This window comes from Monodon monoceros, unplaced genomic scaffold (assembly GCF_005190385.1).
Source record: "Monodon monoceros isolate NGI ecotype Baffin Bay Population unplaced genomic scaffold, NGI_Narwhal_1 Super_Scaffold_5, whole genome shotgun sequence".
Classification (NCBI taxonomy): domain Eukaryota; kingdom Metazoa; phylum Chordata; class Mammalia; order Artiodactyla; family Monodontidae; genus Monodon; species Monodon monoceros.
Window position 1 is genome coordinate 43,783,667 of NW_021703782.1, and position 12,619 is coordinate 43,796,285.

Genomic DNA, 12,619 nt, shown 5'->3' on the forward strand with positions numbered 1-12,619 from the left:
CAGATTAAGTTGTTTTAGGCCAAGTGAAAAACCAGGGAGCATGGGAGAAAGGGAAATTCGGGTGGGAGACAGGGGGCACTCACTTATTCCAGGGCTTACCCTGAGGAAATAAAGTTTCCCTAGGAGCTCTTTGGAACCTGGCCAGTATGGCTGGGTTTCTGTCTTTGTAGTGAACCCTTTGGGAATCTGAATTTTTGATTGTTCCTGTCATTAGCAGCTACCATCCAGGCACTGAGCTGAGCTCCTACCTATGTAACTGGATTTAGTCCTCTTCAAAAGCACCGCCCCCTAGGAGGCTTCCCTGGTGGCCCAGTGGTTGGGAGTCTGCCTGCCAATGCAGGGGACATGGGTTCGTGCCCCAGAGCGGCTGGGTGAGCGTTCGGAGCCTGTGCGCAGCGGGAGAATCCTCAACGGTTAATAGGCCCGCAAACCAAAAAAAAAAAAAAAAAAAAAAAGCACCCCTCAGGTAGGCATAATTCTGTTACTGCTTTTTACAGAAAACTAAGTCTCCAAGGGGTTTAGTAACTGCCCCCACTCATATAGCTAGTGAGTGGAGGTTAAAAAAGAATTACAAAGGTAAGAATCATATACAACGTTATTTGTATCTATGAGCTTTCTCCTAGAGCAGCACAGAAGTCTGTGTTCCCTTTAAGGGATTCAGCTTTGAGAAGAAATATTAGTCAAAAGTTTCAGAGCAGACACTATCGTGCAGACAATGAACTCGGGGCTCCCCCTTGTGACTCAAGTTGGGTAAAACACCAGCTGTGGGACCGAGAAGTGCCATCCTGGTGGGTCTGCTGCTGTTGCTGTCCTCCCAAGCCAGGCAAGGTCCCGTAAAATGATAACTTTCCCTCTCCCCCCAACTCCCCACAGTCTGAGACTCCACACCCCAGTTCTGCCAAAAGCCCTTCCACAGCCGTGCTTCCTTTTGCCTAGGAGTCAAAAACAAGATCCGTACATCAAAATGCAGAGTGAAAGGCATGCTTAGAGCAGCCAAGAGGATGCTAAAGAAGTTTGCCCGGTCTCCATTGTGAAAATGACTATACTACTCAAAGCAATTTACAGATTCAGTGCAATCCCTATCAAACTACCAATGGCGTTTTTCACAGAACTAGAACAAAAAATTTCACAATTTGTATGGAAACACAAAAGACCCCAAATAGCCAAAGCAATCTTGAGAAAGAAAAATGGAGCTGGAGGAATCAGGCTCCCTGACTTCAGACTATACTGCAAACTTACAGTAATCAAGACAGTACAGTACTGACACAAAAACAGAAATATAGATCAATGGATATATTTGGGTTTTCTATCTTATCAACAGGATAGAAAACTCATAGATAAACCCACCTTATCTTTGATAAAGGAGGCAAGAATATACAATGGAGAAAAGATACCCTCTTCAATAAGTGGTGCTGGGAAAACTGGACAGCTACATGTAAAAGAATGAAATTCCTAACACCATACACAAAAATAAACTCAAAGTGAAGTAAAGACCTAAATGTGAGGCCAGACACTACAAAACTCTTAGAGGAAAAAACATAGGCAGAACACTCTATGACATAAATCACAGTACGATCCTTTTGACCCACCTCCTAGAGAAAGGGAAATAAAAACAAAAATAAACAAATGGGACCTAATGAAACTTAAAAGCTTTTGCATAGCAAAGGAAACCATAAACAAGACCAAAAGACAACCCTCAGAATGGGAGAAAATATTTGCAAATGAAGCAACTGACAAAGGATTAACCTCCAAAATATACAAGCAGCTCATGCAGCTCAATATCAAAAAAACAAACAACCCAATCCAAAAATGGGCTGAAGACCTAAATAGACATTTCTCCAAAGATATACAGATTGCCAACAAACACATGAAAGGATGCTCAACACCACTAATCATTAGAGAAATGCAAATCAAAACCACAATGAGGTATCACCTCACACCAGTCAGAATGGCCATCATCAAAAAATCTACAAACAATAAATGCTGGAGAGGGTGTGGAGAAAAGGGAACCCTCTTGCACTGTTGGTGGGAATGTAAATTGATACAGCCACTATGGAGAACAGTATGGAGGTTACTTTAAAAAGCTGAAAATAGAACTACCATACATCCCAGCAATCCCCCTACTGTGCATATACCCTGAGAACAACATAATTCAAAGAGTCATGTACCACAATGTTCTTGGCAGCTCTATTTACAATAGCCAGGACATGGAAGCAACCTAAGTGTCCATCGACAGATGAATGGATAAAGAAGATGTGGCACATATATACAATGGAATATTACTCAGCCATAAAAAGAAACGAAAATGAGTTATTTGTAGTAAGGTAAATGGACCTAGAGTCTGTCATACAGAGTGAAGTAAGTCAGAAGGAGACAAACAAATACTGTAAGCTAACACATATATATGGAATCTAAAAAAATATATATTCTAATGAACCTAGGGGCAGGACAGGAATAAAGACACAGACATAGAGAATGGACTTGAGGACACTGGGAGGGGGAAGGGTAAGCTGGGACGAAGTGAGAGAGTAGCATTGACATATATACACTACCAAATGTAAAATAGCTAGTGGGAAGCAGCTGCATTGCACAGGGAGATCAGCTCAGTGCTTTGTGACCACGTAGAGGGGTGGGATAGGGAGGGTGGGAGGGAGACGCAAGAGGGAAGGGATATGGGGATATATGTATATGTATAGCTGATTCACTTTGTTATACAGCAGAAACTAACACACCATTGTAAAGCAATTATACTCCAATAAAGATTTTTTTTAAAATAAAAAGTAAAAAAATTTAAAAATTAAAAAAGAAGTTCACCCGGGCCGAACAGCTAAATTGGCCAAGAAAGTGAGAGGCTGGGGCAGCCCTGGAAAGGCCTTCTCTGTGTGTGTCCAGGGGACTAGAGGACAGAGGAGAGGCTTCTTCTGCAGAATTGTGAATAACTGTGCCACTGCTGAGCATTCTGGTCCATCCAGAATATCAAAAGTATGTTCATCATAGTAGAGGATAAATGACAATTAATATTAATTCTAATAAGAATGACGGAGGTTAACCTAAAACCTCATGTTTGAGTATTTGCATATGTTAAACAACTATGCCACATATAAGGCAGCATATCTTCATAGATAGCTACATATGAGGAGTGAAGTGATTATTTTAGTTGGCACCAGGATACCTCCCTAGGAAAGCACTTGTTTAGGAAAATACCGAATGGGCCCCTTGAGATACAAGGTGAGATCTTGAGGTTGTGGACATGGCAACACAAAAGACAGCACAACATCAATAGCATGTTTTTGTGTGTCTGTTTTTAAGGAGGAAAGAGAGAGAAACACAGCTGATGGTCTTGGAGCTCTGATGCTCCCTGGAATAAGGCAGCAGTGAATAATTTCTGATGAGGGCAAACAAAGGACTTTTAAGAACAAGGATGTCTCACAGGCAACTTGAAATTATGTGCACTAATGTGATGAAATCCTGTCCTCCATCTTCTTCAAACCTTCAGTAGAGGTGGCTACCCACACAAAGTCCCCGTGTTTGTAGAAATCATAGAGTGTCCAGGGTTGAAATGGTATGGGGAAACAAGCAGATGGTGGCTAGATGTCCATACGTGAACCAAATCAGTGGGGACAGCAGGCAGAGCCATGACAACAGAGCCACTTCCCCTCTCCACCCATCTACCTCCCAAGGAAATCGTGGAGAGGACATGGATTAGGGGGTGGAGCAGTTTTATCTACCCTTAAGCAGTTCGAAGGGCCTGGTGAACATCTTGGTTAACATAAATATTATGTAAATATTGCCTAACCATATGGACATGTAGATACAGGGTAATATCAGTGTACATTTGTATGGTATTTTTCCCACTTAACAAAGCTGGTATTTAGGAATTTTGGGTGTCATTAGGCACTTTTAGGCCCTGAGATATATCTGATGCAGGACCTTGTTTATAAAATGCTCAGAAGAAAATGAAAAGAACATGCCACAGTCTGGGAGAAACTATTTACAAATCACATATCTGATAAAGGACTTGTGTCTAGAATATATTTAAAAATACTCTCAAAACTCAACAATAAGAAAATAACCCAATAAAAGTGGGTGATATATTTGAATGAATACTGTACCAAAGGGATAGATGAATAGTAAATCAGTACATGGAAACACGCAAGCCTTCTTCATAGGTTTTTGTGTGTGTGCTTGTGTGTATGTGTGTGGTTTAGATCAGATAATGAATGTGAAATGGTTTTTAATTACACAGGAGCCCATTTGATTACATGAGGACCTACCATAGCCACTACCCTTCCTGAGGAATGTCCAGCAGCCATCCTGGTCCAGTTCTGTATGTGACACACTTGAGGTCTGTCCAGCAGAGAAGGCAAGGCCCTCGCTGATACGGACTTCTGTGTCGACTAGTCTAGTTATGAGACAGAGAGTCAACAGTTGGTAGTGGAGTAGAAGGTGAAGGGCACCCAGAACCAGGTCTTGCTAATTGCAAACATTTTCTCTAAATCTGCCGTACCAGTGCTTACTGAGCCTGAAAAAGAAATTGTTTTATGAATGTATCCTTTTTTTTCTCAACGTTAATTGTTGCTTTATAAATATCAGTTTAATTGTCTAAAATCTCTTAGAATAGTTTAAAACAATCAAACTCTGAGACTGGACTAGAATTGCCAGCACAGAAGTGTACTCTTAATTTAGCAGGACCACGTTAATTACTTAATTTGTTAATTGACTTGTTGGATAGTACTCCAAACACTTGTTCCCATCAAACAATTATCACCAAATCAGTAAATTTGGCCTCAGTTTCAAAATTTTTGGCCTCAGTTGGCATTCTGTTTCAATATAATTCTCTGTGTAGGGTGTTCTTAGGAAACTCAAAATGCATTATTTAAATTATATCCCCCAACAATTAGCCTAGGAATAAGAAAAAAATGGAGTTCCCTTCAAAAGACCTTCTTAAGAAAATTAAAAGACCTGTTACAGACTGGGAGAATATATTTGTAAGTCACATATATGATAAAGGACTTAACATCTGTGCATAAAGAACTCTAAAAACTCAAAAATGGTAAAACAACCCAGTAAAAGACTTGAATACATTTCACCAAAGAAGATACACAGATGACTAATAGGACAGGAAAAGATGATCAACATCATTAGGCATTCAGGAAATGCAAATTAAAGCCGCAATGAGACACCACCGCATACTTACCAGAATGGCTAAAGACTGACCCTATCAATAATTGGTAAAGATGTAGAGCAACTGGAACTCTCATACACTGCTGGTGGAAATAAAACACTGTACAGTCTCTTTGGAAAATCATTCTGCAGTTTCTAAAAAAGGTAAACATACACCTACCATACGACCCAGCCATTCCACTCGGTTATTTACCAAAGAGAAAGGAAAGCATGTTTCTATGCATAGACTTGTATATGAATGTTTGTAGGAACTTTACTTGTAATATCCCCAAATTAGAAGCAACTCAAATGCCCATCACAAATGAATGATTATAAAATGATTGTAGTATATCCAGATAATGAATACTATTTAGCAATAAAAAGGGATGAATCCTTGATAAATACAATGGCATGGATAAATCTCGAAATTATGCTGAGTATAATAAGACAGACCGAAAAAAGGAGTACATTCTGCATTGTCCCATTCATACAAAATTCTAGAAGGGAAAACTAGTTTATAATGACAGAAAGCAGATCAATGGTTACCTGAGGATGGGGCTGGTGGGAGTGAGGAACGAGATGGAAGGAGAAACTACAAAGGGACATGAGGAAACTTTTGGGGGGGGAATGGATATGTTCTCTGTGTTGTTGTCGATGGTTTCAGTAGTGTACATATATGTCAAAACCAATCAAAGTGTTCACTTTAAATATGCAGTTTATTGGATGTCAGTTACGCTTCATTAAAGTTCTTAAAAATATATAAGAAAACAAATACAAAGTAAAGTGGAGCCAAGGCATCGTGTGTCCCTTTGTCAGAATCAGCATACTTTGTTTGATGGCTTAAGATCTCTTAATAAGAGTCCAAGATAAGATTAAATCAATAGGCCCTCAGAAAGGAAAAATTATCTTATAGTCTAAGTTCAACGTTGTCAGCAGTTAGATTGTAAGAGGCTTTTATGTCACACTGCAATAGTCTTTCATATTTTAAAAGGTTGCCCAAGAAGTTGGTCAATATCCTCTCATGCTAAAACTCTGAAAATAAGCCCAGAGCACTTTATAAATAGTATAAAATTTACCATTTTAACCATTTCTAACTGTACATTTTTGTAGCAGTAAGTACATTCGCATAGTTGTATGACCATCACCACCATTCAACTCCAGAGCTTTGTTATATTCTCCAACTGAAACTCTGTACCCATTAAACACTAGTTCCCCATTTCCCCCTACCCCTACCCCTGGTAATCACCATTCTACTTTCTTTTTTTTTCACCATTCTATTTTCTGTCTCTATGAATTTGACTACTCTAGGTACCTCATATAAGTGGACTCATACAGTATTTATTCATTTGTGACTGACTTATTTCACTTAGTATACTGTCTTCAAGTTTCAGCCATGTTGTAGCATGTGTCAAATTTTCCTTCCTTTTTATGGATGAACAATATTCCATTGTATGTATATACCACATTTTGTTTATCTATTCCTCCATTGATGGACATCTGAGTTGCTTCCACCTTTTGGTTATTTTGATTAGTACTGCTTTGAACTTGGGTGTACAAATACCCGTTTGACTCCCAGGTATTTGTATTTTTTTCTAAATCTCTAATTGAGCATGGTAACCTGAATTTGTTGCATTAGTTACCTTTTAGACCTCAAGAGCAAAGTGGCATGGGGGTAATTTACATAAAGACATGAGTTTAACCAGAAGTGGAATTGCTGTATCAATGGTAATTCCATATTTAATTTTTGAGGAATCATCAAGGTAACTATATTTAAGTTGTCTCTTTAAGATGCAAACATCTGCTATAATAGCATAATGCAAACACAACAATAATAGCTACATTTCTTAAGGATGTACATTCTGCAAGGGACTCTGCTAAATGTGTTATAAATATATACCATCTTATTTAATCCTTCTGAGAGGATTCCTCCCTAGGAGGAAAGTATTACTGTATTCTTTCTACACATAAGAAAACCAAGGCTCAGTAAGCTTAAGTAACTTGCCCAAGTCCACAGTTGGTAAGTACAGAGACATATTTGGAACCCGACACCATACTCTCAACTACCTGTAATCATCTACTACCGGCCAAACTGTTATTTTTATCCAACAACATAGCACTGATCTTGTGGTTTAAAGAGAGCACGAGGAGCTCTATGGCCAAGTGGCTCTAGCTCCTGGCTTTGCTCCAAATGCCTATGAGGACCTTCTGCAGAAGGGGCTGCTCTCTTCCCTCAGGAAGTTTGTCTCCCTTCCATCCCCACCCTTTCATAAAAGGACTTTCTCTCCCTTGCTCTATGGAGATTAGTAGGAAATTCCCATCTGCTCCCTCGCCAGACTCTACAGAGACTATTTTCTCTTCAGGTTTTAGGAGGCAATTGTCTGAACCATGAGTCATAGTTTTCCCTGGCAAGGCTGCATTTCCTTCTCTCGACCACTATGTTTTTATCCTTGTACCAGCAAGAAAGCTCTGTATGCAGTTTCCATTTCAAGTCTTACACCAGCTGCTTTCGTTATCTCACAGGAATGTTTAAGAACAAAAAATGGCCTGTGTTTTTTTGTTTGTTTGTTTTTTTTAACATCTTTATTAGAGTATAATTGCTTTACAATGGTGTGTTAGTTTCTGCTTTATAACAAAGTGAATCAGTTATACATATACATATGTTCCCATATCTCTTCCCTCTTTGGCCTGTGTTGTTTAATGGAAATACCCAACAAATTTCTCTTTCCTTTCACTTTTTAATTTCTTGGCTCCTTTTCTTTTTTATGAAAACCCAGAGGTAAAACAAATAGTTTTCAAAGCAGAAAATGACTTACTAATCCAGAAATGCAAGAAGTGGAAAGCTGTGAATTTAAAAGTCCAAATATTACAAAAAAAAAAAAGTTTTCTGTAGTGGAAAAAGCACAGGACATGGAGTTTTATAAACCTGAGAGCTAATGAGGGTTCTGACACATTCTAGCTGTATGATCTTGGGCAAGTTATGCAAACTGGAGATAATCATACCTCAAACTCTTGAGAAATTAATGTCCAGAGTGTATGACTTGGTTTAGCACAGGGCCTTGCCTGTGGAAGATGCCCAATGTTTAACTTAATTAAACGTGAGTAAAAATTGTAGAAATTCCTTACATAAAATTAAGCGAGCTTAAGGAGCACCCTTCCCAAAATCTCATACAAAAAGCAAGTCCTTTGGGATAAAAATGAATGTCATTTTTACCAATGTCATATTGACAGATATTGGAAGAGGATATTCAGCATCTCTGATTACAAAGTGTAAATTAGACACTTCTAAAATTCCAACTTCAACATTCTATAAGTGGCCTCTGCAAGGTTATTTAAGAAACAAGACCAATTGTTTTGCAAATCTTTGAAATGTCAAGAAAAAAGATGGGTAAAACAGATTGTAGGAAAGGGTGAATAGGAAGAAGAGTCAGTCTTTGTTCATCTCCTGTGATGGGCCTGAACTGTGCTCAGCTGTTTATATGTTACACTGGACATCTGTTGTTGTGGTCTGCTTAGCATCTAGGACCACCACTGACAGCTGTGGGATTGGGGCCATGCCCAACTCTGCGAATGGGCCTCTGACCCAAGCTGAGCCACTGAGAGCACTGGTATCTCCATGGCCACAGTGACTGGTCAGGAGGAGCTGAGTGACACAAGCAGAGGCCATGAGAGTGACAAGAAGAACTCTGGCTGGAACGCTGATGAAAAAGGAGTCTCTGTCTCTGGTAGCAGGTGCCTGGTTCAGTGTAAGCTTGGAACCAGGACTGCCACGTCCGGCTGCACAGCTTATGTTCTGCACACCTTTAGATGGTGCTCTTCTCTGGGGAGCCTGACATGTCCCACACTGGAAGAAATGCTGAGGAATAAAGCCAGAAAGGACTGCAGAAGGGAAAGATAGATGAAGACACATTCCTGAATATATGGCTTCAGCCATGCCTGAAGCCAGGTGAACTTCTAAAGTGTTTGTTATATGAGCCTTGAAATAGGGTTATAGGGAACTGGAAAATAAACTAGAAACCCACCCACTCCCTCACTGACCTCTCCTGCCTTTGAAAGTAACCCATGTACACATTCCTTCACGCTAACTTTTGTGAAGTTCTGCAAGTAGGTCTGCCCATCCTTAGACGTGAGGAGAGGTACTTATCTGACTGGTTTTTTCCTTGTTCTTCCTGTGTGAGCTGCTGTTTACACACTAACCAAGGTCAGTGATTTATGAACTCTCCTACAACCTCACCACACCAGACACTGCTAAGCACTGGGCTTACATAGACAAACACGGTACAAATGTTATCCTCAAGAAGCTCATTTTCAAGGAAAGAAACAGATAAGTCTATGAGTAAAAATGATAGCATGATGATAAATGTCATTTTAACATAATGAACAGTTTCCTATAGAAGCCCAGATTTGTCTGTCTGATGGTTTGAGCAGCCTTCACATAGAAAGTATTTGAACTTGGATTTGAAGAGATTGTAGCATTTAAAAATGAAAAGAATGGGAGAGAGAACATTTCAGAAAAGAGCCATCTGAACAAAAGAAGAGTCATGAAAACATGTGGCCTGTTCAGGGGATGTCATGAAGGACAGTGTAACAGGTATTGGGTAAGAGTGAGAAGGAAATGAAGCTGGAATTTAAGTTGGGATAGATGCTGAGGGCCTGGGGAGTCGGGTGTTTAAGGAGAGGAGTGGCCTGGTCAGATCTCTTTAAGACAGGAGACTCTGTCACAGCTGGAAGGGGTGGATTAGAGCAGGTTGGGGATGGAGGTCAAGAGGCTACTGAGGGTCTGAGCATGAGGGGATGTTGGCCTGAACTAAGACTGAGAAGGGGTCAGTTTATAGACACATATGATGGGAATTCAGTTCTGCATAATCCTCTCAGCCTTAATATGCTCTTTTCTCTTCATATTCACAACTTCATCATCACAGGGATTAATTTTTGAAATGAATGAAATTATAATTCTTAATCAGACTGAGAAACAACAGTTGGTGTTATTAATAAAACACCCCTATAACCCTAGAACCTCTTTTCAGCTCACCATAAAGCTAATGAGTGGTCTCTAAAGCAGGGACTATGGATGACAGATTGGGCATAAGAAGTCATCTGAAGAGATTAACATCCTCTATATACATGCAAGGTATAAATCTATTTCTATACAAGACAGAGTATAGTTCCTGTCTGATTACATTTCAACTGCTTTTTCTAGGAGCACCGAGAAGCCTTTCCCATTCAGTGGCAGGTATTGCCAAGCTTTCAACTAATGGGGTAGGGCATGTACCCTGCTCTCTGGCTCATCCAGCGAGGCTGTGACAGTTCTATTCAATGTCCCCTCTCTCACCTGCAGATGACTATCTCTTAACCCTGGAGAAATTCAGACTTTGGTGGCAGGTTGTATTCATTTGCTAAAGCTGCTGTACAAAGTACCACAAATTGGGTGGCTTAGAACAACAGAAATTTACTTTCTCAGTCTGGAGGCTAGAGGTTGGAAATCAAGGTGTTGGCAGGGTCTGTTCCTTCTGAGGGCTGTGAAAGAGAATCTGCCCTGTGCCTCTCTCCTAACTTCTCGTGGTTTGTAGGAATCTTTGGCATTCCTGGGCTTCTGCTGCATCACCCTGATCTCGGTCTTCATCTCTACATGCTGAGAGATCTGTGTGCATGTCTGTATCCAAATTTTCACTTTTTATAAGGACAATTAATCTTATTGGATTAGGGGCCCTACCCTATTCCAGTAAATGACTTCATTCCAACTTAGCTAATTATATCTGCAACAACCCTATTTCCAAATAAGTTCACATTCTCAGGTATTGGGGGTTCAGACTTCAGCTGGGGAGGGACATATTTCATAACATCATACAGGGGAAGATGAAATATCTCCTTGTCTTCTCCCCTAGGTACTTCTTTGTGTGGGGTGGAAGTTTATCAACTTTTCTGTCAGGTTTTGCCATGAAAGAGGGTCCCCTCTCCCACCTCAGCTTCCCCCAGCTGCAGTAGACAGGGGCACAGACAGCTTCAACTTTCCTTGAAATACTGCTATGAAGCCAAGATGAAAACCAGTCAACTAAAAATGCCATAAAGATCTTCATAGTCTGTTAAAATCATCCCTTCCATCATATTTGCTGTAAACTTTATAGTTTAAAGGACAAGAATATATTTGGGGAATGGGCCTCAGACCAATTGGCCTCTGTGTGGATCTCAGCATCTGTTGAGGAAGGGGGGCCACACTCGGGGAGGGAGATAATATTCAATATTAGCTTCTTCCCCTGGGCTGCAACTTGAGCTCTCCTAAAATCCAACACAGTTGAATCCCATGGATTAATTTTCTACTGTACACCCTACCCCTGAAATGATAAATGTGGTCTGCATGAGAGATTCATTTTCTTTCTATTTACTTAACTTTGTTCTTACTTCTTAGGGCCTAATAACATTGGACTTATTAAGCCAAGCGTGCTCAGCCTCTCTGGGCTTCATTATAATGTTTTCTATGATGATCAACAAAGAAGCTTCCATTTTTAAATTGCTTCACCCTAAACCTTTGGTTTCACCCCAGGGTCAGTTGTCTTGGGGAGGCATGTGTGAAGGGGCGGTTGTGGACAATTTCATTCTGCGTTGCTATCCGTGTAGGACTTTTTGGGCACAAGTAAGAGCTTAAGTATGGAAGGTGTTTTTTTTCTCTTTACAGACAATTACCATCTGTCTTCCCTTGCTAAAATATGGGAGTCTTTATTACAAAGCACTGCAATCTTTATGCCAAAGTAGAATTTCATAAAATTTGCACAAAATCCCAGATAGCGCAGTTACTCTCTTCTATGTCTGTAAAAACAACAGCATGGTTGGTTGGCCAAAAAGACAGAACTTAGCATGAAGCCATGGCTATCTCAAATGTATTTTTAGAAAGAAAAAAGTGGACTGAACACGTCATATTCTGACTCCATGTGCAATAAACTTTCTGTCTTTCATCATACAGTTTCACAGACATTGCTGCCTGAACCCAGCCTCCCACCGGAAATCACTTTAGGTTTGGTGCCCCACACTGGACTTTTAGGCTGACTCTCACTTCCCATTCCCTGGTAGCTCAAGCAAATAAACACTACAATGAAAAAGATGACAGGGACAGCATTCTATTTTTAGATGTCTTGTCAGAGAGCTGTTACCAGTTCCTAATGAACCTGTCTTCCCTCTTCTATCTTCCTTCCCTCTCTGATCATCCCTTGGGAATAGAAAAACACAGTCAGCCCACAGGTGAGTGACTGAGAGACACTGAGACAGTACCAAAAAGACTTTTGAAGGTTCTGAGCAAGTGTGATGGACTATTACGCTGTGATAACTTCCAAGGAGACATCATCTCACTCATCGGTAACACATTTTTCATCAACAAGTCTAAAAACTCTCCTGATTTTTTCTTCTTCCTTTTTTTTTCCTTTTGATTTGCTGAAAGTGATAAATGGTAATAACTCAGAGAAAATAG

At 40.1% G+C, this 12,619-nt stretch overlaps 1 protein-coding gene across 1 annotated transcript in view; it reads right to left on the reverse strand.

The window, feature by feature from the left end:
• Nucleotides 1–701: 701 nt before the first annotated feature.
• Nucleotides 702–12,619, reverse strand: part of LOC114884442 (heterogeneous nuclear ribonucleoprotein U-like protein 2) — a 41,267-nt gene continuing 29,349 nt past the window's right edge. The window contains 2 exon segments of the mRNA XM_029203450.1: nucleotides 702–932; nucleotides 8,744–9,039. Of these exon segments, the coding sequence (XP_029059283.1) occupies nucleotides 702–932; nucleotides 8,744–9,039 (527 nt within the window).